This window comes from Phytophthora parasitica, assembly GCF_000247585.1.
Source record: "Phytophthora parasitica INRA-310 unplaced genomic scaffold supercont2.14, whole genome shotgun sequence".
Taxonomy (NCBI): Eukaryota; Oomycota; class Peronosporomycetes; order Peronosporales; family Peronosporaceae; genus Phytophthora; species Phytophthora nicotianae.
In genome coordinates, this window is record NW_008649000.1 from 451,235 (window position 1) to 478,273 (window position 27,039).

General features: G+C 52.6%; 14 protein-coding genes across 14 annotated transcripts; 6 read left to right on the forward strand and 8 right to left on the reverse strand.

Annotated features, from left to right (window-relative positions):
- Positions 1–168: 168 nt before the first annotated feature.
- PPTG_08490 (hypothetical protein) lies at positions 169–5,300 on the reverse strand. The gene is made up of 4 exons (XM_008902608.1): positions 5,054–5,300; positions 4,821–4,976; positions 4,569–4,736; positions 169–4,490 (listed from the first exon to the last, which is right to left on the reverse strand). The coding sequence occupies exons 1-4, from the start codon at positions 5,072–5,074 to the stop codon at positions 441–443; spliced, it is 4,395 nt and encodes a 1,464-aa protein (XP_008900856.1). The 5' UTR covers positions 5,075–5,300; the 3' UTR covers positions 169–440.
- Positions 5,301–5,931: 631 nt separating this feature from the next.
- Positions 5,932–6,270, reverse strand: PPTG_22250 (hypothetical protein; the record flags this gene model as incomplete). The annotated part of the gene is made up of 1 exon (XM_008902831.1): positions 5,932–6,270. The coding sequence occupies one exon, from the start codon at positions 6,268–6,270 to the stop codon at positions 5,932–5,934; it is 339 nt and encodes a 112-aa protein (XP_008901079.1).
- A 308-nt stretch (positions 6,271–6,578) lies between these two features.
- PPTG_22251 (hypothetical protein) lies at positions 6,579–6,704 on the reverse strand (the record flags this gene model as incomplete). Its single annotated transcript, XM_008902832.1, has 1 exon — positions 6,579–6,704. One exon carries the CDS (start codon positions 6,702–6,704, stop codon positions 6,579–6,581), a length of 126 nt encoding a protein of 41 aa, XP_008901080.1.
- An 858-nt stretch (positions 6,705–7,562) lies between these two features.
- PPTG_08491 (hypothetical protein) lies at positions 7,563–10,831 on the forward strand. Its single transcript, XM_008902609.1, has one exon. The coding sequence runs from the start codon at positions 7,712–7,714 to the stop codon at positions 10,340–10,342; it is 2,631 nt and encodes an 876-aa protein (XP_008900857.1). The 5' UTR covers positions 7,563–7,711; the 3' UTR covers positions 10,343–10,831.
- On the reverse strand, positions 10,392–10,805 carry PPTG_08492 (hypothetical protein; the record flags this gene model as incomplete). The annotated part of the gene is made up of 3 exons (XM_008902610.1): positions 10,392–10,417; positions 10,491–10,681; positions 10,774–10,805. The coding sequence occupies 3 exons, from the start codon at positions 10,803–10,805 to the stop codon at positions 10,392–10,394; spliced, it is 249 nt and encodes an 82-aa protein (XP_008900858.1).
- A 1,180-nt stretch (positions 10,832–12,011) lies between the features above and the next one.
- PPTG_08493 (hypothetical protein) lies at positions 12,012–14,309 on the forward strand (the record flags this gene model as incomplete). The annotated part of the gene is made up of 1 exon (XM_008902611.1): positions 12,012–14,309. One exon carries the CDS (start codon positions 12,012–12,014, stop codon positions 14,307–14,309), a length of 2,298 nt encoding a protein of 765 aa, XP_008900859.1.
- Positions 14,310–14,717: 408 nt separating this feature from the next.
- Positions 14,718–15,329, forward strand: PPTG_08494 (hypothetical protein; the record flags this gene model as incomplete). Its single annotated transcript, XM_008902612.1, has 1 exon — positions 14,718–15,329. One exon carries the CDS (start codon positions 14,718–14,720, stop codon positions 15,327–15,329), a length of 612 nt encoding a protein of 203 aa, XP_008900860.1.
- Positions 15,330–15,333: 4 nt separating this feature from the next.
- On the reverse strand, positions 15,334–16,904 carry PPTG_08495 (hypothetical protein). Its single transcript, XM_008902613.1, has 4 exons — positions 16,528–16,904; positions 16,296–16,455; positions 15,721–16,226; positions 15,334–15,654 (listed from the first exon to the last, which is right to left on the reverse strand). The coding sequence occupies exons 1-4, from the start codon at positions 16,558–16,560 to the stop codon at positions 15,517–15,519; spliced, it is 837 nt and encodes a 278-aa protein (XP_008900861.1). The 5' UTR covers positions 16,561–16,904; the 3' UTR covers positions 15,334–15,516.
- On the forward strand, positions 16,070–18,778 carry PPTG_08496 (hypothetical protein). Its single transcript, XM_008902614.1, has one exon. It carries the CDS (start codon positions 16,847–16,849, stop codon positions 18,686–18,688), a length of 1,842 nt encoding a protein of 613 aa, XP_008900862.1. The 5' UTR covers positions 16,070–16,846; the 3' UTR covers positions 18,689–18,778.
- On the reverse strand, positions 18,739–19,764 carry PPTG_08497 (CMGC/CDK/CDK7 protein kinase). The gene has a single exon (XM_008902615.1). It carries the CDS (start codon positions 19,731–19,733, stop codon positions 18,819–18,821), a length of 915 nt encoding a protein of 304 aa, XP_008900863.1. The 5' UTR covers positions 19,734–19,764; the 3' UTR covers positions 18,739–18,818.
- A 189-nt stretch (positions 19,765–19,953) lies between these two features.
- On the forward strand, positions 19,954–21,775 carry PPTG_08498 (tubulin alpha chain). Its single transcript, XM_008902616.1, has one exon. It carries the CDS (start codon positions 20,225–20,227, stop codon positions 21,584–21,586), a length of 1,362 nt encoding a protein of 453 aa, XP_008900864.1. The 5' UTR covers positions 19,954–20,224; the 3' UTR covers positions 21,587–21,775.
- Positions 21,776–22,989: 1,214 nt separating this feature from the next.
- Positions 22,990–23,645, forward strand: PPTG_08499 (hypothetical protein; the record flags this gene model as incomplete). Its single annotated transcript, XM_008902617.1, has 2 exons — positions 22,990–23,042; positions 23,084–23,645. The coding sequence occupies 2 exons, from the start codon at positions 22,990–22,992 to the stop codon at positions 23,643–23,645; spliced, it is 615 nt and encodes a 204-aa protein (XP_008900865.1).
- Positions 23,646–23,681: 36 nt separating this feature from the next.
- PPTG_08500 (hypothetical protein) lies at positions 23,682–24,539 on the reverse strand (the record flags this gene model as incomplete). Its single annotated transcript, XM_008902618.1, has 1 exon — positions 23,682–24,539. The coding sequence occupies one exon, from the start codon at positions 24,537–24,539 to the stop codon at positions 23,682–23,684; it is 858 nt and encodes a 285-aa protein (XP_008900866.1).
- Positions 24,540–25,026: 487 nt separating this feature from the next.
- PPTG_22252 (hypothetical protein) lies at positions 25,027–26,751 on the reverse strand (the record flags this gene model as incomplete). The annotated part of the gene is made up of 4 exons (XM_008902833.1): positions 25,027–25,260; positions 25,314–25,512; positions 26,094–26,341; positions 26,428–26,751. 4 exons carry the CDS (start codon positions 26,749–26,751, stop codon positions 25,027–25,029), a joined length of 1,005 nt encoding a protein of 334 aa, XP_008901081.1.
- Positions 26,752–27,039: the final 288 nt, after the last annotated feature.

Here is a 27,039-nt window from a genome sequence, read left to right on the forward strand (position 1 = left end):
TTACGAGAGCCAGCAGCAAGCCATTAGCGATCAGTTCTTGATCGGGAGACAGCTGGTGTTAACCAATAAAGGTTATTTTTCGCTCTCTTTCGCGTAAACAACTATTTACAAAAATAACTCGTCCATCTTTTCTTATTTAAAATTTTACAATGTGCGCATATTGTTTTACCATTGTTAATCACGTATTTTAGCCTTAAGCTTGATGCAAAGTTCCCAGTCCTAGCAAAGAAATCGACAATTTTCGAGTGCGTATAAAGTTTCGACGCGCACTGTATTTTAATGTTTGATGACATTCCCTTTGTTCATGTTGCTAACTATTTTTTTCCTATATAGCCTATCGATATATACACCACGCACCATACACCTTGCTTCGCTCTTCGCCGTCGTTTTTCAATATGTACGTCAGCTCAGCTCGGCTGACCTGTCCGTCGTGTTGTGGCTTAGAGCTCAATGCGCTTGCCGCCGCCACCGCTGCTGTTGCTCGCGTTGCTCATGGTATCGCTAGTCTGGCGACTTTTGTAGCTGCTGCTACGGTCGTATGATCCACGACGTGAGCGTCCGCGATTGCCGCCATTGTGGTGGTTGCCGCCAGTCAGCGACTGTCGAAGCGACGAATTCCTCACAGCATCGGCGCCATAAGACTCACTGCGGTCGTACGAGCTTCGACGAGTGCGACCACCTTCAACGCTGCCTGTGAACGATTGACGCAGAGAAGAGTTGCGTCTGTTCTCGCCGTTGTTGAACGACTCCGTGCGGTCGTATGAGCTGCGACGTGAGCGGCCCTTGGCCTTGCCCGTGCCGTTTGTGTTTGTCTGTTTGGTAGCTGCAGTAGCACCAGTGAGAGACTGACGCTGTTGCTGCTGCTTTGCGTCCTCCAGCAAGTCCACGCCAAGCGTCACGCTGAAGCTCACGCGGTCACCGTTGTCTTCAGGCTCACCTTCCATGACGATGCCCATAACCTTCGCAGGAGACTCGAGTGGACCGTCCTCACCTGTAGGCTGACGGATTCCCGTATTCTTCGCAGGAGCGCTAGGAGCAGGCGTTCCAGAAGACGATCCCGTGCTGGACATGGAGGAAGAACGACGATCGCGGCCTTTGATCACCTCTGCGAACGACAGACGCTCGCCAGTCACTTCAGCTGTAGGAGAGGGCACGACGGCCGGTTCCTCTTCAGGACCGGCATTCGAGATCTCACGGATGTTCACAACACGCGAAGACTTGGAGCTCTCCTGCTTCTTAACAGACAGCGAGTTGGCGCGCTTGATGGGCGTCGTCATCGGCTGACTCGACAGACTGCTCTCCATGGGAGGAGCAGGCGGTTGCAGCGTCGACAGTGACACACGCATACCCACAGCAGGCTCCGAGAGTTCGATGGCCTTAGAAGGAGCAGCGATCGTTTTGCTGGCCGTCGCCTTAGGCTGCGGCTGCTTTGATGACAGCGCCAGCTTCGTCAGGCGTGGGACTTCTTCACGGTGCTTACGACTCAGCTCGGGGTCTTGACGCAGGATCAGACGAAGACGAGCGTTAGCCTTAGCAAGCGCCATGTTCTCGCCCTGCAAGTGTTCGGTGTGCTGCTTCAAGTGGTCCACTGTGTGACGGAGAGCCTGACGCTCATTCAACGCCTCGCTCAACGAGCTCTGCATCAGCGTGATCTTCTCCATCACTCCGGCGTGCTGTGCCTTCAAGTTGCGGTGCCCAGTCTTGTAACGTGCAAGCTCGCTCTTCAGCGCCTCGTTCTCATCTTGCAGCTTCATGGCGCGTTGGTTGGCAGCAGCGAACGAAGCTCCGTTCACGTACGCACCACGCTCCATCACCTCCTTCTCCTTACGAAGCTGCACGCCGAACGCCTTGAGGTTCGTGTTGGCCTCCTTAAGTGCAGCATTCTCACGTCGCAGCTGGTCAATCACCAGGTCAGCATCCTCCAACGCCTCCTCGCTACGCATGTGAACCGAAGCACGAGTGCCGTGTTGAGCCTGTTGCTCGAGCTCAATACGCGCCTCACGCTCCTGCTGCAGACGCTTTTTGAGCAATTGAATCTGGTTCTCTAGCTTGGCGTCCTCCTTCGCCTGTTTCTGTAGAACTGAGAATGCCTTGATGGCCAGGTGCATACGCACGACGCTCTGCATCGTACGGATCGCCTTCACCTTGACCAGATACTTACGACGAGCCACAAACATCTTGCAGACGTTCTGGATCTGCGTAGCACGGTACTCTTCGCGCATACGTACCAGCAGTTGCTGTGCGCGATGACGACGCACATACTTCTGCACGCTGATAGCGGCCTTGCGTTGCGTCTTGTACTGTACCATAGCACGGTGGCCACGATACACCTTCTGCGCCACAATGGCAGCCTCCTTGACCTTCTGGAACATGGCCATGGCCATCCACTTCTTGGCGTACCGCTGCAGAACCACAGCTGCGGCGTTGAACTTGCGCGTACGCAGCTCCTCGAGCGCTTCGAGGGCTCCTTGGCGGAAAAACACACGCGTCTTACCGATCTGGTACTCGCTGTCCTTGCCAGGCATCAGGTTCAACAGCAGCTCACGAACAGCAGCCGCAGTCTTCTCATCGTCGCTCGGGTTCTCGTCCGCAGTGGCTGTAAGAACCGCAAGCGCTGAAGGCTTGCCATCCACAGTAGTAGCAGACGCCACGCCACGGAATCGCTCGAGGAACATCGTCTGTAGCACGCGGTTGGGATACGCCATACGACTGATACGCACAGCCTCCACCACACCAGCACACTGAAGCTGCTCGGTTACTCGAAGCTTGTTGAAGACCAGCGGACTCTTCTTGCCATTAGGCTTGATGCATCGAATGTAGTGGACGTTGGTGCGTCGAATGTCCTCCATCAGCCCGTTCAGTTGGCTCTTGAACTGCGTGCCCACAGTGTCAGCAACAATCGAGCTCTTACGTCTCAGACCAGGACGTCCACGCGCAGGACTCGCAGCGCTCGTACCGGGAATACCCGTCATGGCGTCACCCACGTGCTCATCCGGGAAGAGCTTCTTGAGGAACGGAGCCTTGGACTTCTTAATCAGAAGAATCAGATCGTTCTGAAGCGCATCAGTGTTCTTGATCAGGAAGCCTGTGGTGTCGTATTGCACTGGACCAGCATAGTGCTTGATGACGAAGGCGTCACGAGCGAAACGAGGACACTCGAAGCGGTCGTTGTCACTGTAGTGAGCCTTTAGCTTGTTGGCAAACGCTGCGTCGCTACCCTTGGGGCGCATACACTCTTCATTCAGCAGCGACAGGACGCCGAAGCGACCTTCAAGCAGCGACAGGACGTTGACGTTATCGGCGAACTCGATGCGTGTCCAGGGGATGCCCTCGTCCTCGTATTCTTGCTGGATGGACTTGAAAACATCCTGCGTGAACTTCTGTTGCAGCTTTTCGTTGGCGTAGTTGATACACAACTGCTCAAAAGAATTCTTTTCGAAGATTTCGAAGCCGAAAATATCCAAAATGCAAATCTTGTGAGCCACATCAGCGTGCGCGGCGCTCGTCGACATGTTGACGCGGTGGATCAGCCACGAGAACATGTGCGAGTACAGCGCAACACCCAGTGCCGTACGCGCTCCCTCGGCTTGCGAGACGTTCAGCGGCACCTCGTACGTCTCCATCACGGCCGTCATCTCACGGGTGCACAGCGCAGTGTGCAGCTGGTTGTCGTCGAATTCCAGCAGCTGTGAAACCAGTTCACTCGCTTTTTGGTTCTCAGGAGTGCCCGTAAGCTGTGATGCGTCGTCGTTGCCAGGCGTAGGCTCGAATTGCAGTCGCGATAGGTGCAGGATAGCCGCCACGACCTTGAAAATGCTCATCTGGTCCTCCTTAGACACGCCCATCGTCTCCAGACATGACACAGTCTGTTGGAATCGCTCGGCATCCTTCAAACCAGCGCTGACGTCAATGCCGTTGGCTAGATCTTCGTCATGCGGCTTGATAAACGGGAAATCCTTGGCTTGCATGCCCGTAACTTTCACCTCAGTTGTTACATCTTCAGGAGCAGCCAGTAATTGGTAGAAAATGTGGTAGTTGCGTTCGCCCAGACCTTGCAGCGACACACGCGACTTCTCCAACAAGTAAGTGCGGGAGCGAGCACCAATCAGCTGCCCCAGAGCGTCGAATTGCAACTCGGAAAATTTACCGAATCGACTCGAGTTGTCGTTACGCGAGGTCTTGGCATTACCGAAGGATTCCATCAGAGGGTTGGCGTCCAACACACGTTCGATGATATTTGCCTCCTTGGCCTCAGCATCTGTCGTAGACTGACTGCCAGCCGACGCCAAGTGAGACATCAAAATCTTGGTCGTTTCCGTCTTACCAGCTCCAGATTCGCCACTAACCAGGATACTCTGGTCTTCTCCGAAGACACGCATGTGCTGGAAAGCGCCAGCACTCGTGGCGTACACGTGGGGAGGCAATTCACTGCGGTCGCGCTCCATGTATTGATCCTGGAGCTCCTTGGTGTAGATATCGAGCCATGAATACTAATGATGAAAGTGCAAATATGACGTTAGAAATATCAGGTTGAGGGACAACAAGAGTGGGACACATGGGTAACGTACTGGGTTGACGGCGATGCAAATAGCGCCAGTGTATGTGTAAGGGATTTGTCGCAGGAATCGGTGCTTCAGGTTGAACAGGATGGCCGGCTCGTGCAGGTAATTGAGGCTCACCATGTCAGCGCAGCCGTCCTCGGACGTGAGCGCGTTCTGCAGCAGCATCGTGGATTTCTGTACTCGGCATAAGAAAAGATCGCAATTAATTGTGAGATGGGTTCACTAAGATGGCAAATCAATGGATAGACGCAGACGTACGTCGATTTTGCGGATGGAACCGGCATCGGGCTGCTTGGCGGCGTTCTCCTCGGTCGAGTCGCCCTCGATCATCACCTCGACGGTGGTATCGCTGACAACATGGCCCTTGGTGATGGTCGCCTCCACCCAGCTCACCTCCGGGTCGGGCACATAGATCTATTTGGCAACAATGACGACAGTGGTTAAGTCGTTGTGGTGTTGGCGTTTTGTGTCTAAAGCGAGAGGGGGCGCACCTTAGTCTGCTGGTCTTCCATTGCGACTGGACTAACGTGGCACAGGAGGGGAAAGGAAGGAGGTGGCGGCTTGTAGGAACTACCAGGCCGGCCTCGCTTAGGAGCTCTCTCTCGTCTCTATGCCGGGCTGCGCGCTCTCGTCGTCCTCCCCGCAAAAGTAGCTATGGCGGCGAGGATTGCAAAGCTGCGCGGGTAGGAGGTCGGTCGTCGGCTTTCCCCTGGGCCGCCCTCTGTCGACGCTCTCTCCTCTCCAGAGAAAAACCTCGCCCCGCACAAACCGATTGCCTGGTCCGCCCCGTCTGCACCCCATTATGGTTTGACTTGGATTTTGTAAGGAGCCGGAAGATGTGCGCGCTTGTCTCTACCCCCAGACGAGGAATTCGCAAAACACGGAGGTAATCTTTGCCACAAGACGCTCTGTTGGACACCGAAACAGTGCAAAATGCGGTGCGAAGCTGTCCACTTCAACGAATAGGATTTTGGGCGCATCACGCAAGCCATATTGGTTTTCGCAGGTTTTGGGTGCCGCACACAAAGTAAGCCATCTGAAGGCCAGCTGGCAGAGGAACAATAACGACCGAAGAACCGCCCTGAAACCGCGCGGACGGATGCTGGCGCCGTCGGCAATGCACCTCAAGCATGCCAGGCAGATGAACACATTAGGAATGTCCTGCCTCCTCTGATTCCCACCGCCAGCGCGGCGATGACAACTTGAAGTTGGCTGCAAGCTCGAGGGCAGCGGCGGGGGGACACACGATCACCTATCCACATGAATCAGGGCCGTGATTGAGTCAGCTGTCCCCGGTACATGTAACAGGGCCCGTTTGGCAGCACATTGAAGACGCCTACATGTACCGCTCGAAGATCGCCGCCATGCCTCAGGCATGACGGCAAAGAGCCAAGCGCACAGCTGCATGAACAAATGCCGGGAAGGCTTTGTGCCGTGCCACGATGGCCGTGGCCTCGAGTGTCGGAACATTCTCGAACAACCGAGCATAGCACGGGACGTCAGCCTGCATCATGCGGCTGCGCGAATCAAGACACCGAGCGTATCCATTATTTCCGCACAGAGCCCGCGCACACATGGCTACCGTCGAGGCAACAAAAATGTGTCCGCTGTTGTGGTGGTCGACATCCTCGCTCCAACTTGGAGCGAGGATGTCCAGGCCCAGAGCTGGGATAGACGATGGTTCCACGCCACCGTGGCAAGTCTCCATCAACAGTCTTGGTCCAGGTGACGACTGTATGCTGCACTTGTATCAATTCGTTTCGCATTGAGGCCGCTGCCTGATTAAAATCGCCCCCGTGGCAGAGGTCGATTTCTCACACCGCGTGGAGCTGAGCAGTTGAAGCGGGCGCCCACGCGCCATGTCCAGGCTCAAGCTGAAAGCAGTTGGGGCGATTTGGGCAACTGCAACGCTGCTTATAAAAGCTCCTCACCTCCGGTTTGCAATGCCTGACTCAGAGAGACACAACACGCACAACGAAGCATCAAGCGAGTCCCAAGCAGATAAATGCTTCAAAGTTACGACAGGGGTCTTTGCAGGATGGCATTTCGCTTGCCCACTGGCTTGAATCCGCTCGCTCCAGAGAGCGTCCACTGCCTTGAAGCGCAGCGATCTCGTTCGCGACGTCCACCAGCAGAGACCATCGTTTTCATTCCTAAATTTTGGGTTCGTCTCCCGAAAAATTGTGGCGTAACGGGAAATGTGCTGCAATTTGTTGTTCTCTGGGCTAGTTGCCCAGTGATGCTCGAAGCATCACACCCCGCAATGCTTCCACTCAATCTGAAAGCGGCTGTGAGTACTTGAGTGACACTAGCCAAGTAGAGCCATCGCCTGTAGGGCAGCTCAATATTGCGCAGGAAACGGTTAGCCTTTTACCAAATGTCAAGTGGTATTGCCTCACGCAAGCGAGTTATCCTCGCCACCAAACATTCACGACGTTTCCCTGGTGAAGCGGCGCGTGATGAGCTTGATTAACGTTGCACAGGGCTGGATAACCAAAAAGAAGTGCTATTTGCTTGGTGATGCGTGTCACGTGCAAAATGTGCATTGGTTGGGATAACCCGTTGGCCGTTTTGGATAACGGTTCGGCGTGATTACGGTTTGGCGTATATCATATCGCTGGGGAGCAAGGCGACTGCCGTTCCGTGGAGGATGCTTGCTGCGTGTTTTGGGTCGTGTCTCGAGTGGATGCTGTGCGTCGGCGTCAAACCTGCTCAGTTTAGTTGGTGTGGCTCCTTTTGATTTGAGTACCAAGATGCCTGTCGGGTCGCTGGTGTTTTGGTCGAGATCGAGGATGTGATGAGCTGGCTCGCTACAAACGAAATGTTGGGCACTTAGATGCCATCGCGGCGGAGCTCGGCCCGACAGTCGCAACAGTTCTGCAATAGGACATGTAGCCTCACTCAATAGCAGCCCGCTCTCTATTAAGGCACAGTTATCACATAAAAATAATAACCTTCATAATATTATAGAACCTTTATCAGCATATATCCCTTCGCCATCTTTTGCTATGTAACCGCGCGACGTCACTCCAAAGGCTCCTTCAGGCTCCTTCCCTGCGCATGCCGAGGCTCTTCCAGCTCGGGACAGTCCAACGATTCTCTTGGGATTGAGTGAGTCGTCTACTTTACAAGACGCGCTTCCCTGAGCGATGCTGCGCTCACATCTCAGTCGGTGGCTCCAGGCCACCGTCTACCTCCGCGTGCACCGCTGGACGGACTGGGCACTACTTGTCTCGGCCTTGTTGGGCTACGGGATTATCACTCGGCTGTGGACGCTACCCGTTGTATTAGACAGGTGGGGGAATGCCTGGCAACAGACGTGGTGGGTAGCGCTGCTCGGGCTGCTACTTGGTGTCATGGAGGACCTCTGCGTTTGCGTCGTTATGTTCTCGGTGCTCTGGACCTTTGACTATCTCACACTCAAGTCCCCGGCCGAGCGGCACAAGCTAGCGCGTCGACAGAGAGAGCAGCAAAAAGCTCTTGATGCTCAGAGGACTGACGTAGAGCAGGGATTGCAAGACGACAAAGACACCGCTGTAGCTCCAGCGTGGACGGAAGCTGTGGTGCTCACGGAACAGTTCGGGCGCTTGGCGGTATACACCGTGGTGTTCCTACTAGCGACTGGTGGACTTTGTTTGGACTCGGTGTTCCTACGTGCACGCAAGATGCGATTCTCAGCCGACTTTGTGGTCATGTACATCCGTGAGCGAGACGCTGCAGGAGAGCTGGAAGTCGACGCTGCAGAGTGGTGGGTGCTCTTCTGGACCTTGTTGTTCACAATTGGACTAGCCCTTTTTGTTGGATTGCTTGGAGCTTGTTGGATCAATCTGATGGACTGGGACGTACTGCGGTTTGTTTGTCGCAGTCGGCTATACCAACACTGTGTCGCTATTGGCGCTGCAACAAGCGACTACGAGCGTTTACATAACAAAGAAGATGACGATGACTCGTCTGAGGACTCGGAAGATTCGGATGAAAGTGACGACGAAGACGATGATTGTTCCTGTCTACGAACCGCATCGTTTCGATTAACTCCTCTAAGCGTGCTCTTCCTGCTTGTCGTGGGTTTCTTCTTAACTACGTACGAGTTGGCAAAGACATTGCCGACTATCGTGGGCTTAATCGCTTTAAACCCGGTGCTAAGCGAGCCTGTACGGATGGGTACTGGTTCTCAATTTGTTGCGGAACGCAGTTCTAACACCATTAGCCGCAGACCAATGAGTGAATTTATCGAACAAGAGACCGAGCTATCCCAGATATTCGACGGGGACTCGTTGTACCGCCGTACGTTGGCTTTCGATGGTCCGCTGGCGTTTGACATCAAAGTTGGACGTGATGAGCGGCCTAATGTGCTGCTGTTAGTGATGGAGTCTTTTCGGATGCAAGACTCGCGATTTCTACTAGACAGTGCCCTTGAGGAAGAGGTGGAGGCTGCAACTGCGTCTTTGCTGCCGCCAAATGTGACGTTGACGCCCAATTTCGACCGGTGGGCGTCTCGAGGCGTAGCGCTGCGGAATTTGTGGTCCACTTGGCGGACGAGTCGCTCGATTGAGACCCTCCTGTTCGGTCAAATGCCGTACGATAGTGTGACGGAAACAGGCACAACCTCGGGTCGTCTGGACACGAACCTGACGGGGTTGCCACAGCTCTTCAAAGCGAAGGGCTACGACACCATTTTCACTACGGGGACACGCACAGACTACGATTATTGGGACACCTTTCTGCCAGCGCACGGTTTCGATACCGTATTAGACCGTTGGGGGCTCGTGGACATTGTGGAGAATGATCTGAAGCTTGATGACTGGTCCCAGGGCAACCACATGCTCACCTACTGGGGCATTCACGACGATCTATCGTACACAGCATTGTCCTATATTATTCGAAGCCGACAGTTTGCCCAGAACGTAGCCAAGCAGCAAGCAGAGCGCGACGCAGCAGCAGCCAAGAGGAAAACACCTACCAATGTGACGGAGAAACCTCTCCCCATTACCACAGCGTCGACGAACCCGTGGTTTGCAACGCATTACACGATTTCAAGCCACGTGCCGTTCCACGAACGTCCTGACTGGTTCTTCCGTTATGCGACCGAGCATCGAGCTGAAATGGAGGAGTTTGCCCCGCTGTACAAAGGCCACGAGCATGAAGAGCTCATCCGTGACTACGTGCAGATGCGCTACTTCTCCGACATGGTGTTTGGTCGATTCATGGAGCAGTTGGAGAAGGATAATGTACTGAAGGATACCATCGTAGTGGTCGTTGGAGACCATGGCCAAGCCCCCGAACGTGGCAGCGCAACACCCGAACAGGACCAGATCGCCACGTCTCGAATTGCAGGCGCTATTATCGCTGAGGGTCGGATACAGACCCCAGTAGTGATTGACGACGCAGCCTCGCAGTCGGACATTTTGAACACGTTGGCGGACATTGTGGGGCTGCCTGTGGGAGGTCTACTGCAGACCAGCATTGGCCGTTCACTGAAGCGTAAACCGCCCACGGGTGTCGGTAAACGAGTGGTTTATAGCAACAACCCGGCTACAAATCTCGCGGCGGTGGTGGGTACTATTCGTCTCCACTTTTTCGCTGACGGATCGGACGCGGTACGAGCGTATCACACGCAGCGTGATCCGCGTCAGGAGCATGATCTCATGGGCGAGCTTTCAGATGAACGGATACGAGAACTACTGCGGATTTGCGATGACGGCCGAGCACTCAACGCGTACTTTAAACACCGCTGGGACAACAAGTGCTTACTACAGCCCTTGTGCGGGGCGCAACAGTAAAGCTGGCAGCCCCCATCCATAGTGCCGGCCACAACAAAGTCCTTGGTCATCATCTCACATCCAAGGCAGTCCATGCTGAATAGAAAAGGCTTGGTGTCCATCACAGGCTCCAATCTCTTCTCGTACATCATGTTGGACAGCAGCGCACTCAGCGTCATGGGCTTAATATCACGCTCCTCGTTCATCTTGCACATGTTGATCTTAAACTTAAGTAGCTGCGACACTGACTGCACGTCGGTGGCGAGGCCCGCTAGGCCCAGGAACGTCTTGTCCGTCACACGGAACACCTTTTGGAAGTCCATGGCCACTGTCTGTGCCTGCATGCCTAGTCTGGTATCACTGTTTGTTTACAATAAGAATAATGTTAGCAATGGCGCTTAGACAATAGAAAATGAAGGCGCACTATTGTCAGTATAAGGCTCTAAAATTACCAAGCAATGCCAACGCAATCTTTGCCCGCCATTGCGATGATCGCCGCTCCGTTATACGACAAAATGGACTGATATGCGCAGCAAAAGCAAATACAAACCACGGATAAGTGAGCCGGCTCTTCATTTACACAAGAACAGCGGTTATTCCGCCGGTGATGCAAAGACACTCGTACCATGATGCCTTCAACAGCGCTGCAATGCTGAAACAACATTTTGAGGTTGCGCCAGTGTTCAGCATATACCGGTAATTGGACCCGAAAATCTGGGAACCAAACCAAAACATATTTTTGAATTATAGACAATAATTTAGATCCATTAGATTGCGTCAGCATCTTCCCCGATTTTATTGGCCAAAATTTATCGTATCATCGACTGCTTTTGATCGCGTCATCTCTTTCATAGTACTTTTTGTAATACGGAAATAAGGTTTCGAAAAAAATGGGTTAAAACTGTTGAATACTTTGAACTGCACAATGGCATATGCAACCTCCGTTGTGCGGCAGCTCGTTCCGCTGATTCATGCCTCAAGCTACCTTACACACTAAAAAAAAAGAACAGATAAGTTTGTACTCTACTGTGCGAAGTAGTACTATTACAGTGTAAATCTGAAGTGATGAATCACCAGTCCGTGTATTAATACTACTTTTACTACTTGTAATGTATAGTTGTGAGATTAAAATATTCCAGCGTGAACAACACGACCTTTCGTTATTCCACTGGAGCAAGTATTGGAACATCCATCGGTGATCTATTCGCTATTTATTCCAGATTGTTGCTGTTCCAAAGGTCGCGCTGTTCAAGAACTAGATTGCAGAGTCTCCAATGAATTAAGTCCACTCACAATTTGATATTCTGTAAACCATAGCTAACCTGTATATAAAGGGTTAAATGGGTTTGAGAAACCTTGATGCTTCATTATCCTGGCTGTGTTTCAGGATGTATCCGAGTTTCTAATGGGAACATATCGCTTCTGCAGACAAATGGCAAGTGGTCTAGTTAGTACTGGTGGTTTGAATCATCATTTTAGTACTATTCAAAAAGTACTCTGTAGTATTTAGGTACTAGTTTTTGACCACTGCGCCCGTTTTTTTTTAACACTTTAACTTCCGTGAGTCCATCGGTCGGTCGGGCATCATGCCGCCCCATCATCCAAACATAGTTGGTCTGCCGCCACCCACTCGAGCAGATTCCAATTCTCCAGTCCGCGCTCAAGAGACCAGGGCTTCATCTGCTGCATCATGGGCCTGCTCGTGGAAGGTAGTCCGCTGGACTGGCCGGATGCCTTGGAGTGGCTGCAGCACGTGCGCACACAGGGAATCGACCAGTTCCTGCACACCTACAACCGTGTCAAGGACATCGAAGGCGACGAGCTGAAATGGGGCGACGAGCTCGAGTACGGCGTGTTCCACATGGATAAGGAGACGAAGCGCGCACGTCTGGCACTGCGTGGTGCCGAGATCTTGCGCCAATTGCAGGCCAAAGAGAAGAAATCCGAGGAGCAGGGTCGCGACCCCGGAAGTCCTAATGCCACCTCCGGGCCTTGCGTAGACGGATGCAACTGGGTGCCTGAATACGGCGCTTGGATGATTGAGGGCACGCCCAGCGCGCCCTACGGCGGCTTCACCAGCGACCTGCGCAAGGTCGAGGGCAACATGCGCCTGCGACGCGCACGACTCCTGGCGCTGCTGAACGAGGACGAGATTGCGCCATCCGTCACGGCCTTCCCCATGATGGGCGTGGGTGACTTCACCGTGCCGCCCAGTCAGTCACACGGTCCAGTAGCCATATCGGACTACATTAGCGACGACATTATCAATCCGCACCCGCGTTTCGCCACGCTGACGAGGAACATTCGTCAGCGTCGCACCAGGAAGGTGGACATCCGAGTCCCGATCTTCCGTGACGTCTACACAGAGGCGAGACAGGAGGAAGAGCAGGCGACGTGGAATGCTGAGAAGTCGCGACCTAAGTACGAGACCAAGAAGGACGCAAGTCCGTACGACTCGGCGCCCACGTCGCCGAGCTCGACATCCAACTCGGAGGACAACGCCGAGTCCAAGTCGCCCCCGGCTCCAATGAGGAAGACGCTGGACAGCGAGCTCAAGTCCATTTGCAAGGTCGGAGACCACAAGGCAGAGCCGTATCCAGGCTTCATTCACATGGACGCCATGGCGTTCGGCATGGGCATGTGTTGTCTACAAGTAACGTTCCAGGCCAAGAATGTTGGTGAGTCGAGACATTTGTACGACCACTTGGGAGTTCTTTCGCCCATTTTGTTGGGTTTGACGGCTGCTACGCCCATCCTGAAGGGCCGATTGGCTGACACGGACGTGCGTTGGGCTACAATCTCCGCTGCAGTGGATGATCGTACGCCCCAGGAGTTGGGCGAGGCGCCGCCGTCGTCAGACCCGGAAACCCAAGCGAAATACGCCAAAATGGCTGGCAATGGCGTCAAGCGCTTGCCCAAGTCTCGATACGAAGGCATTTCGACCTTCATCTGCAACCACAAGCAAGGTGAGGACCCGCATACGTCTACAGACAAGTACAACGACGTCGACGTACCGTACGATGAGGAATCGTACAAGACTCTGATCAATGCAGGCGTGGATCGACTGCTGGCGCTCCATATCTCGCACTTGTTCATCCGTGACCCATTGGTTATCTACAAACAGCGTCTGCATCTGGACAATGAGCATGAAACAGACCACTTCGAGAACATCCAGTCCACGAACTGGCAGACTGTGCGCTGGAAACCTCCTCCGCCGGCCCCGTCCAGTGCTGAGGGTCCTCACATCGGCTGGCGCACGGAGTTCCGCTCGATGGAGATCCAACTCACGGACTTTGAGAACGCAGCCTTCACGGTGTTCATTGCTCTGTTGTCGCGTGTGATCCTCACGTTCGACTTGAACTTGTACATCCCGCTGTCCAAGGTGAACGACAACATGGAGGCAGCGCACCGTGTGAACGCTGTACTGGACGAGAAGTTCCACTTCCGTTGCCACATGGCTCCACCTGAGGTCGATGATTGCGGCTCCACGGGCTCGTGTAACCTGCACGACGATCCTGATCGCTCTGAGCTCATGACGATCGCGGAAATTATGCTGGGCAAGGGCTCGTACTTCCCTGGTCTGATCCCGCTTGTGTACGCGTATCTGGACCACATTGAATGCGATGAAGCCACCCGGACGCTCGTGGAGAAATACATGTGCCTCATCGCCAAGCGTGCGACGGGTGAACTACCGACGGCGGCCACTTGGATGCGTCGCTTTGTTCGCGCACACCCGGACTACCGTCACGACTCGGTGGTGCCCCACTCGACAGCGTTCGATCTGTTGAATGAATGTCAGCAGATTGGTGAGGGGTTGAAGCAGTGTCCGGAACTACTGGGCGAGTTCAAGATCGCTCCTGTGCGAGGCCAGGCTGCTTATCGTGTGCCGTTGAAGAGCAGCGGAGTCGCGGCCGAGAAGCGCCAGGCATTGCTGCAGCGATACCTCGGACGTACCTCATCGAACGCGTGTAGTACCTGCCACTGCTAATTTAGGTACTACGAGCGCAGCAAGCTAAGCGTCAAGCAATTCGCATCAAATGAATATGTATTGAGTTTCAAGTTCTTTACACTTCAACGCTGCCATCCAAAATCTGGATACGAAGTTGGCACAAGCTCGTCAACCCCATGCTATCAATACGCCTGCAGCTCGTCTATTCTTATGTGGAATGCAGGCAACATCTCCTTCTTGTGTTTTATAATAGAACAGAAACGACAAGTCTACTCGACACGCGCGTGTCTGCTTTTGGAGTTTGCCTTGAAGGGGTTGCAGTGCGTCTTCCATACGAACTCTGCCAAGAGCTCACGCGTGCGACTCCTTGTTGTCGTTCTGGACAGGTGAGCGAGGATTTCGCTGCCGCGTATTCAATCCCGAACCTCCGTCAGCCGGTCGTCTACCATGGAGGAGGCGCCCGTGCCGCGCAACCCGCCGCCAAAACCCAAACGCTCCAACGTGCCGTCTGCACCGGCAGACTACCCCGATGACTCGTACTCGGACCAGGATTACAACATGTCGCCCATTCGACGGGGTCGTCAACATGCCAACCGACAAAGTGGATCCCCACCAATGACCCCACCGTACACGGTACCGCGTCAAGCCAAGGTGCCCATTATCGACGCCGAACCGGAGACCACCATCGGTGCAGCCGTCAAGATGAAAGGTGAGCTGAGTTTCGAACGACTGCTGCGAATCGAAGGCGAGTTCGAGGGCAAACTGAACTCGAAAGGTTCCCTTGTTATCGGTACCCGTGGGGCTCTCATTGGCAACGTTGACAACATGAAGGAGGTGTATATCACTGGCGGAAGAATCGTGGGTAATGTCAATGTGGAGAAGCTGGTGCTACGAGATAAGGCCCAGATATTTGGGAACATCACCGCCAAGACGGTCAAGATTGAGCCAGAGTGTATTGTTGTTGGACGGATCAACGTGAACCCACAGGCACCCGAGCGGATCAACGAAAAGGGCGAGATCGTCAAGGATGACGCACCCGATGGCACGCCTTCAAGCTAAGCTTAGTTGAAGACATATCTATTAGAAACTTGATGCAGAAGATAGGCTGGAGAACTGGAGCTTTGAGAAACTCTACAACATGATAAACAGAAAAATAATTGCGCTTCCATCCCTTCATCCGCGAATGTAATATATACCCAGCAATACTGGTAAATCTTCTGCATATACGCTGCTATTAACGACAGGTTTAGAACTTGCCGGGACGCTTTCTGCCCGTGAACTTGCTGTCCGCCTTGACCTTCTTACCCTGTTTACGGTAGCGCTCCTTCTTGGCCATCACCCAGTCCTTGGCTTTAATCGGTTCACGACCCTTTCCTCTGCGTTGCTACACAAAACCCACACATGTCAGCACAGCCATAAAACACTCGAGAGCAGGAAACCGCACACGTACGCGTTGATTCTTGCCGCGTCCTTCGTACGAGATCTGGTTGGCAGTGGCTCCCGTGCCGAGTCCCTGAGGCACCTGCTGATGATCTGTGTATCCAGCGAATAGACAGAGGTAGAATTTCTTGGCCTTGGCACTATTGGGGAAGTCAATAACAAGACCACCCGAGAAACCGCAGCGCATAGCAGTGCCCGAGATCTCCTCCATCTGCTCGGGCGTCTCCGGGTAGAGCTGCAGCACAGCACGACTGCCAGCCTTCAGACACGTGTAGAGTGATGTGAAGAAACGCGTAAGACGCTTGCGTGCCGTGTGCTCCTTCTTGTCCGAGTAACAGAGCCACTGTACGGCTGAGATACTGATACAGCCGTCAAAGACGCCAGGACGGAAAGGCAAACCTCCGCCCATGTCCTGTAGGAACACGTCACCACTGCTGTCCCGCTCTGAGGCGATGTCTAGCATGTCCTTGCTGATGTCCACGCCCACCCATGCGTGGCCATGCTCCTCCAGCGCCACTGCATCCATCAATGATCAAATGTCAGCTAAGTCATCGGGTAAGCTCAGGTAGTTCGTAGACAACGGACCTCCACTCAAACCACTTCCACAACCGACGTCTAGAATGAATGCTTCCTTGCCCTCTGGCAAGTTGAGCAGCTCGATGGCGCGGTTCGACAGTTCCTGTTGCACCTTAACGATGCGTGAGCTCGAATTGTACTTGGCCGCCTCCTTCTCATCATAGAAGAGCTACAGCAACGGGTAAACAAACACATAAGGTTAGCGGTGAGCATAATACAACCTCCTAGCTGTTGGACGAACCTCCGGCGGCGAGATGTGCTCGGGACGACTCATGCTGCATGCAGTGGACGATGCAACTGCGCCTCCTCCACCAAACCAATGTCAAAATTAAGTTGCGTTAAATGCAGCGACCTTCACGCAACTTTGTCTGAGCACCATAAGCTATTTTCAGATGGGACACCCGCTCTTTTACATGAAGCGTTCTTATCGAGCAGCTCATCTTGCTCTTGCGCTCTCTCCACCTCCGTATTCGCATCTATTCATCCGGCACAGCCCGATTGTCTCCATCTAGTCGAGCTGACGAGGAATCTCGCATTGGGATATCGAAATTTCGATCAAAATGGCGCAGCAGAAGCCGGACTTGTCCATGTTTGATCACAGCATCGTGAAGGACGGCACTAACAGCGAACTGTCCGCTCCGAGCATGCTCAGTCCAGTATCAGGTTTGTCCAGTGACACATCGTCGTTCTTGTATGGCGGAGGCTACGCACATGCACCCAACGCGCGGCCGGCGCCGCCCCACTCAGCGACTTTGCGCACGAATTTCACGTCAGCAGCCAACGACCAGAGCGGAACGAGACCAGCGTCAACCTTGCCGGCTACTAAAGAAGACGACGCATCGGAGTCGCCTGATGCGGCGTTCCGACACTTCAGGACTCCAGCCAACGACCCCGGAATGCCCTTCTCGGACATGGTGGTGTCGGCCTCGCCGCTCTATGGACGAGCATCCAAGCGCAACATGATATTCATCGTGCTGGCAATTGTGGTCGGCAGTATCGTGGGTGCTCTGCTAAAACACTTTAAGATTGACACAACAACCGCGGAGTGGATCATGACGCCCGGTAACCTCTTCGTCCGGGCAGTACAGTGCGTGGTAGTGCCTATGGTACTCGTGAACCTTGTGGTGGCTACTGCCGACATCACGAATAAAGGACTTGGCAAGCGACTCAGTCTGCGCGTGACTGCACTCTTCTTGGTATCAATTATCGTAGCTATTTTACAAGGATTGCTTACGGGTGTCATCATGCATTCGGCCTTCACTTCGTACCAGAAGGACGAGTCGACGTCCAGCACGGACCCTATCTTCGGCATTCAATGCGGTAATGGCAAGTATCTGGAGGCAGGGGATGACGGTACGATCACCTGCTCGGCGACTGAGATCTCTGGTTCTTCACAGTTCGCTCTGGACGATGTAAACGGCGCTCTCGTACGTAATGAGGCCTTGACGGGAACGAACACCACGCTGTCAAACAATGTGCTGGCCATCATCAACCAGGTTGTACCGAACAATATCATGGCTGCCTTCGTGTCGAACACGTTGCTGAGTATTGCAGCATTCTCACTGCCGCTTGGCGTCACACTGGCGTACAGCTTCCACGGCCCAACCAATCTCAACCCGCTGCTCGAGTTCTTCCGTGAAGTTAACGAGACTCTCGTACACATGGCCCATTGGATACTCCGTTTTACCCCGTTTGCAGTGCTGAGTTTGCTAGCAGGATCCCTCGCCAATTCGTTAGAAGACTCAGTCGCGGATCACCCGCTTAACCTGGTGCTACAAGTGGTGGCAGCATTGGCCGTCAGTGTGCTGGTACACATGCTGATCGTGGTACCAGCTGCGTTCGTGATATTCACTCGACGCAATCCATTCCGCTTTATGCGTCAAATGCTGCCGGCATACGTGTACAGCCTCGGGTGCTCGTCATCTATGGCCACGATGCCGCTTAGTCTGCAGTGTATCGAAACGTCTCGGGAAGTCCCGAGTCCCGTGATGCATTTCGTCCTGTCTGTGGGCACATCGCTGCATATGCCTGGCACGGCGCTGTATCTAGCGTTGCTGGTGCACTTTATGGCTGATGTAGCTGCTGTGGTGGAGGCACAATCGAGTACGACGATGCTAGTGTCTTTCCTTGGTGTCTTGCTGTGCACTATCACAGCACCGCCAATCCCTGGAGGTGCGCTTACTGTGCTGACTGCTGCCTGGAACATCGTCTTCCCTGAGTCTGCCATTCCGGACAGCTTGTACGCGCTTGTGGTGGCTTCAGATGTGTTCTTGGATCGCTTCGTCACGCTCTGCAATGTCAATGCACAAGCCATGCTCTGTCGTGTATTAGCTGATCAGGTTGACGAGAATGATAATAGCAACGCTCCACGAGCACAGGTTCAGCAGTACGCTGTACGGTAATGTATCTCCTGTACTCCGAAATGCACACTACATTGAAGAAAAAAACCGAGTTGTGTTGTGGTCAAAACGTGTATCATTGTTACTATTCCGTCCAGCAACTTTCTGCTTAAAGTTATTCTTTCCGTGCACCTCATGGTTGTGGGGCTGGTGTAGACGGCAGCTTCTCAACTGGAGTGGGTGCTGGAGAGTTGCTAAAGTACGGGTGCTTCAGTGCCTCCGCTGCTGTGATCCGCTCAGCTGGATTATACCTCAGCAGTTTGGACAGCAGATCCAGCGCGTCTTCTGACGCCGCCGAGAAGATCGAGGCAAGCGGAGGTGCTGTACTCGGTGTGAACTCGACAAAGTTAGCCAGAGAGCACACACCGGGCCATTCCTCCTCCGTCGGTGTACCGAGAGCGTGGAAGATCTTTCCAAGCTGATCCAGCTCGTTTAGCCCCGTAAGATACGGCGTCCGCAACATGAGCTCAGCGAAGATGCAGCCAGCGCCCCACATATCCACGGATCCACTGTATTCTCTCGCGCCGAAGAGCAGCTCCGGCGGACGATACCAAATAGTGCAGACCATAGAGGTCATGTTGCGGTTGGGACTACCATAGACTCTAGCAAGACCGAAATCTCCAATCTTGACGTTTCCGTCGGGACCGATCAGCAAGTTCTCAGGCTTGAGATCGCGGTGCAACACGTAGTGCTCGTGACAGTAGGCGATACCCTTAAGCAGCATCTGCATGTACGTCTTGATGTCGGCGGCTGTGAGCACCACCGCCTTGTCCTTGATTACATCATCCAAGTTGCTGGGAAGCAGCTCAAATACGACGTTCATGGTGTCATTGGCGACGAACACATCGAGGAGCTCCACAACATTCACGTGCTTGAGCTCCGCCTGCAGCTTCACTTCACGCAAAGCGGTAAAGTCCACGCCATCTTTGAATTTGCCACGTTTGAACTGCTTGATGGCAACTCGACGTCCTGTGCTTCTCTGTACGGCGGCGTACACGATACCGAACGTACCCTCGCCCAAGACAACGCCGCGATCATAGCGCTCCATGCTGGAAGAAATAACTTAGTGACAGGTCACTAAATTCATAGTTTGGAGTGGTGTACACAATTTAACGGTCATTGAAGTTGACCATCATTCCCGCTCCCCAAAAGATCGTTGCAAATAAAATAGCCGCCAACGGCAACGGCAATCTCCCCGCCATTATTACCCAGTAAAATACGCAGCGAAACTGGAAAACAGTTGCACAAAATGTGCAAATTTGCTTGGAAGAGTCGGGGGTTTCCAAGCATGAAAATGTAGCCATCCATAATTGCTTACAAAGCCCAAGTCTAAGGAATCCTAATCTCCGCGACCTTCTAGAGTGACCGTTGGTGGAGCGCCACGGTGGCCCCGTTTCCTACTCATTCGCGAATTTGCCAGCTCCCTGTCAAGCCCCCAGACTCCGAGTAAGCTTCATCACCCAGCTTCCTCGTGGTCTACAACTTGTTCTTGACTCAAGCCAACCCTCCTTTATCCAGCACCTTTTTATTTCTTCTAAGATGCGTGAAGTCATCTCCATCCACCTCGGCCAGGGCGGTATCCAAGCCGGTAACGCCTGCTGGGAACTGTACTGCCTTGAACACGGCATCCAGCCTGATGGCCAAATGCCCAGTGACAAGACCATCGGGGGAGGAGATGATGCCTTCAACACTTTCTTCTCCGAGACCGGTGCAGGAAAGCACGTCCCGCGTGCTGTGCTCGTTGACCTGGAACCCAGCGTCTGTGACGAAGTGCGCACTGGTACCTACCGTCAGCTCTACCACCCGGAGCAGATTATCTCTGGCAAGGAGGATGCTGCCAACAACTACGCGCGTGGTCACTACACCATCGGCAAGGAGATTGTCGACCTGGTGCTGGATCGCATCCGTAAGCTGGCCGACAACTGCACCGGTCTGCAGGGTTTCCTGGTCTTCAATGCTGTGGGCGGCGGAACCGGCTCCGGTCTCGGTGCTCTGCTGCTTGAACGTCTGTCAGTCGACTACGGCCGCAAAAGCAAGCTCGGCTTCACTATTTACCCGTCACCTCAGGTGTCCACCGCCGTGGTGGAGCCATACAACTCGGTGCTGTCCACCCACTCACTGCTGGAGCACACGGATGTGGCCGTGATGTTGGACAATGAAGCCATTTACGACATTTGCCGCCGTTCGCTGGATATCGAACGCCCAACCTACACGAACTTGAACCGTCTTATTGCTCAGGTCATCTCGTCTCTAACGGCTTCGCTGCGTTTCGACGGTGCACTCAACGTCGATGTGACGGAGTTCCAGACGAACTTGGTGCCATACCCACGTATCCACTTCATGCTGAGTTCATACGCCCCCGTGATCTCGGCCGAGAAGGCCTACCACGAGCAACTGTCTGTTGCCGAGATCACCAACAGTGCGTTCGAGCCTGCGTCCATGATGGCTAAGTGTGATCCTCGTCACGGCAAGTACATGGCTGCGTGTCTGATGTACCGTGGTGACGTTGTCCCGAAGGATGTGAATGCCGCTGTGGCCACCATCAAGACCAAGCGTACTATTCAGTTCGTCGACTGGTGCCCTACCGGATTCAAGTGCGGAATCAACTATCAGCCTCCCACGGTTGTACCTGGTGGTGATCTTGCTCGCGTGCAACGTGCGGTGTGCATGATCTCCAACACCAGTGCCATTGCTGAGGTGTTTTCTCGCATCGACCACAAGTTCGATCTGATGTACGCCAAGCGTGCATTTGTGCACTGGTACGTCGGTGAGGGTATGGAGGAAGGTGAGTTCTCAGAGGCCCGTGAAGATCTTGCTGCTCTGGAGAAGGACTACGAGGAGGTGTCTGCTGAGACTGCTGAGGGTGAAGGTGAGGAGGAGGAGTTGGGCGAAGAGTATTAACCGACGACTGTGGATTCGAATATTAAGCGCGTGACCCTGGTGGTTGCAGTGTTCAGAAGGAGGATGACCGAGGAATGCACTAATTCATTTGTAGATGTTGAGAAGACTTTATCTTTAGCAATTATGCCATTTGCAATTTCTCCGTGTCCAGCAATCCTTAATCCATATAATTTCTGGATCATATCGAGATGCCTGTGTCGCATTATAGAAGTACTGGGAATACCTCTATTAGGGGGGTCAGGCTTGAACAAAATCCAAAAATAATCGCATGCCATTTCGCCCATTTTTTAAAGCTTGCCATTTCATTATCACCCACCTCAGGAGGTGGGTGATTATGAAATGTGTTGGCAAATCGTAAAAAAACCGTTTACAACAGTTTGTATTTGAGCAGTGTTATTGTGAATTCCGTCCAAATTTGCCGATTTGGGTCTGTTGGAGGAGTGTGAGGACATTCGCCATCATACAAATCCAAGTCATTAGTAGAACCCACCAAATCGCCAAGCGTATACAATACCGTATACTGACCCGTTTAAGTACGAAATAAGATCGTGACATGTGGCAAGAAAAGACTTTGGGGAGGTTCATTCAAAGAACCGCCCATGGAAATTTTGAGTAGAACTCACAATATTACCTGTTATTATAGGTCTTTAGCAGAACCGACAAAAGGCAAATTGTGTGAACTGCAGCTGGTTTTGGAGCCTAACCTCCATCTCCAACCCACGATTTCAACTGTGTAGGATGCCAGGAACCCACCAAAGCGAGGCAAATAAACTGTTCAGGTTGAAAACATGTGAGCTGTTCCTCTGCTACTAAATCACAGCTATACCGTTGATAAAACGGAGTCACGTCGTTCATTTCGGGTTCAAGTCCAGCTACGCAACTCATGGTGGCATCAAGTGAGGCGGTTTCTGAATGGGATGACGCTCGAGGCCACTTAATTCGACAACAGCAGGCCTTCGCCGATACCAAAAGAACGCGTACTTGATGCGTGTTTGGAGCGAAGCCTCTCAGACAAATCAAGTTGTGTTGGCTGCTACGATTGCTCAGTATTTCTACGCCGAGTTACCTCCTCAACATCACTTCCGCGTTCCGTTCAACTTCAACGCACTATCCAGCGCTGATTGTGTATCTAAGTTTCGTTTTGGCAAAGCTCAAATCGAGTCCCTCGTGAGCCTCTTCGCGCTAGATGCGATAAGGACTCGTGAACGCACGGCAGCGAATGGAGTTGAAGGCTTGTGTATTGTCCTGTACAAGTTGGCAATCCCGTTGCGCTGGAAAGATCTCGAATCGTTTTTTGGGCGAACTGAAAGCGGTCTTTCAAACTTGTTTCTTCATGTGTTGGATCACCTGGAGTCCAAGTTTGCAGACCTTTTATACTTCAAATCATGAATACGCAGCAAACCATGTACAAACGTACGCGGATGCTGTGTTCGATGCTGGTGGGTCAATGCAAAACGTGTGGGCGTTTGTAGATGGAACCGTACGAGGAATTTGCAGGCCTAAAGCTCGCAACAGTCAACGTGATGGAAAATATCGAAGCCAGAAATCCGTTTACAACGGGCACAAACGCAAACATGCTCTAAGATACCAGACACTATCAACTCCTGACGGGCTCATTACCCATGTGTATGGACCTTTTCCTGGGCGAAACCATGAAATTAAGTTGTTCAAGGACTCGCGAATTGCTAACGTCATTCGCGGTGATGCTCGGTTCAAGCCCTATCGCATCTACGGTGACCAAGCGTATGGGAACGATTCTGTGCTTTCGAGCCCATTCACAGGGGCTGTGGCGAACCTTTCGCGAGAACAAAAGTTAGTCAACAAGAGCATGAGTAAGGTGCGCGTGTCTGTTGAATGGGGATACGGACAAGTTGTCAATTATTGGACTGCACTGGACTTGAAACGACAAGCCCGCTCGGGTACCCAGCCTGTTGGATCGATGTACCGCGTGGCGATTTTGCTAACTAATTGTTTGACTTGCGCCAATGGAGGCAATACGATCAGTGACTACTTCAGGCTTCCACCACCAAGTCTTGAGGAGTACTTGAAAGGCAGTTAAATTCATTGATAAACTTATGTCTTTTATAGGAGTTTCCTACTTCTTGTCACTACTATTGAGTGACTTGCTGAAAATCGTGACGCATTGCAATATCAGCTGTCTGTTTCGCTCCTCAGCTTCTTCACGTGCCCTGTTAAGGCGTTCCTCGGTGTGCTCACGAGATCTTTCTCGCTCTCGCTCAAATGCTAGGCGATTTTCGTGTTGCTCTCTTTCGAATGCTAGTCGTTCTGCATGCTGCTGCTGCTGCAATTGCATTTGTCGATCAAACTGCTCGCGGCGCATCTCAGCGTCGAGCCGAATACGTTTCTCTTGCCTGTCAACTTCCAACTGAAAAACACTTTTTCGGCGTCCTGCTGGAACTTTGCCTGGAGTTGATATTGAGCTAACTGACGGAGTAGACGCCACCGAAGCAGTGCCATCGTCGCTATCTGAAGAAGCATCGCTTGATAGTATGTTTTCCCCCCGACGAGCTCGGCGCGTAATAGCGTCTGACACAATTTGAGAAGCGCAGAGATTAGTTTGAGCTTCTTCAGCTTGCTTCTTTTCCTTGTTCGACTGTTTTTGGGCCTTGAAATCCTTTTCTAGAGACACATACTGCCCTACTAGGCCAGGTAAGGAGTCATAGTGACTCTGTTCGTTGGTAGCATTTCTTGCCTCCTCGATACCACTGCCTAAAGCTGCACGAAGCTCACCCGCCGACCAGTTTTTCTTCAACAGTCGCACGCGATCCTGTACCTGTTTATCGACTAGACTAACCTTGACAGCAGCACTCACACACTTCGCGACTTGAACCCATACTGCAGCAGCCTCTCCGTATTTGGCGGTGTATGGTTTCTGCTTGATAGCCTCGCGCATGAGCTCCTTGTCAATGTCCTCAGAGAAACGAAATACCATCGCGCTTCTTTCACTAATTCGTTGAAGTAACAATCCTAAAATGAACCCCTGCCAGATGGCCACAAATGCTTCACTCCTCGGTTGTGCAAAAGATAAATTCAAACCTGGTGAAGCTCACCATCTGCTGCGGTTGTGATGCAAACCCACTAGGTTCTGCTAAAAACCTCTATTAACGGTGAACATGCGATTTCCACAGTGAAATTCACGGCAGCTGAGATCGACCCACCACTTCGCCTCGAGATGCACATTATGAAGACGCCCCCCGAGAGCTCGTGCGAAGCCAGCAAGGTTGTGCAGCGCGCTCGCGAGTCAGGACGAGAATCGGTGAAGGAGGTGGAGAGCCCTACAGCGTGAAGTCTGCACCGCTGTGACGTTGCGGGACGCTGTTGCACTGCAGCGGTGACTGCTGGAGGACGGACTGAGCGTGAAACAGGTGCAGGCTATGATCGGTGGCTCTCTGGGCGGTATGCAGACGCTGGAGTGGGCGTTACGGGGTCAGAACTACGTCAAGAACTTGGTGGCTATGACCTGTGGCGCACAGCACTCGGCCTGGATGATCTCCATCAGTGAAGTGCAGCGACAGACGAGGGAGGAGATGCTTCACCAGCGCCTCATCTTCCTCATCATTGGCGCCACGGTGACGGGTACCAGCAATAGGGTGGGTCTCTACAATACGGTCGTGGTCCACCTTGACAAGCATCTTGGGTGATGAGCCAACAATCTGGAAATCATCACCATGTCAAGGAAGAACATATACGGCGGCGGGTTAATCACGCGCATCTGACGGTACAGATCCAGCGGGGTGGCGTCCTTCGGGAGGTCAACGGCCAGTAGCTGCGATGGCACAGCCTGGAGAATGTCGCCGTCCACAATGTACTCCTTGAGCTTGTTCACGAAGCCCATGTAGCCAGCTTTACCAACGTTGGAGGCCGCCTCCAAGTCAATCTTGGACGTTGCCGGTGCGCTTGCGTGGCTATGCGACGCATATAACGCTTGAAGCCAACGTAGTTGTCAACTCCAAGTTCTACTGAGTGAGGTAAGAAACAAGTGCTTCATGTACGAATTCCATGTGCTATTTATTGACCATGTTTACCGTGTTTGGTGTGACATATTCCTATGTTTTCGTTTCGATGATGTAGTAAAACTGAATACAGGATTGAACTCGTTTCCATGCGCAGCACCAGCTCCTAGAAAATGATGTTGCTGGGGGGGTCGTCCGGACAAGAGTCTGGTCGTTCTCGGTCGGCGTTCCGACCAGTCTCAGGCTCGCTATCGTCGCAGGAGCCACTGTCGTCACTTGAGTCGCTTTCCCCACCTGCATCTGGGTAGAGCTGATAAAGAACGTTATTCGCTTCGGATTTCCTCGCAAGGTTCGTGTACACGAAGACACGCTTATTCACACGATCTGACGTCAGCCGATTCCGCAGTTTGGTATGATTGAACGCAAAAATACTCCAGCTTCGCTCACTTGAGGCAGAAGACGTTGGGACGTACAAACTCAACTTTGCGAATTCCTGCACTAAGTGATGCGCTCTAGACGTCTCTATCGCTCACCAGTTGATAGGACTGTAGCAGTGATGGTCGACACGAGTTCTCCCAGTCCATTCCGACTTTGCGATGACAAAATTTTGCAACTGTAAGTGAAATTCGTCTCCCAACGCATCCGGAATCAGCTCCATCTCAAGGACAAGTTCCTTGGCAGCGTTAATCCTTGCTTTTGTGTCCGCATTCTCGTGATCATACATTGGTTTGGAGTGGTCGAGGAGATTCGCCAGTATCACTTCCTTCGAGCAATTTTTCTCCTGGCGCTTAGTTATAACAGTCAATACATCTTCCTGAAGTTCCAAGCTACAATCCGGCAAGGGTCTCGTGTACACCCGGTGCGTACGCAGCCACTCGAACTGGTTGTAACAAGTGAAATGCTGCAGTTATCGCGCTCAAATGCTGTGAGACTCTTGTTAATGGGCTCAATTAGCGATAAAACGATCTGGGTGTCCTGCCAAAATCCATCGTCATAAAAAGCGGCAAGAGATTTATCCAAAGCATCGCCTTCATAGCTCTTAAGCAAAGCCGTATCTGAAAAGATCGCAGCGAGAATGTCTTTGTTGTGGTAAACACTGGCGATACACTTCTCGTGAGTGTACCACCGAGTAGGTACAGGTAACGAAAGACGTCGACGTTTCTCGCCGTTTTTCCTCAACGCCTTCTGCATCCTTTGAAATCGGTATGACAGTCCCCGTCGATATTTGACAAAATGAGCCAGATTCTTAGACTTTGTTTAGGACATCATCGATAAACTTCAACTTGAAAAGGTCTTTCATCAACAGATTCATGCCGCGTGCTGAGCGCCCGGTGCAAACCATGCCGACGCGATTTTTTTGAACTAGTCTCCAAGCTTTCTTCATGTTTGATGCATTGTCTGTTACAACAGCAGTAACTTTCACCTTACCGACTTCTGCCTCAAACTCCAAGATTGTAGTCCAAATCGTACTCGCAATAT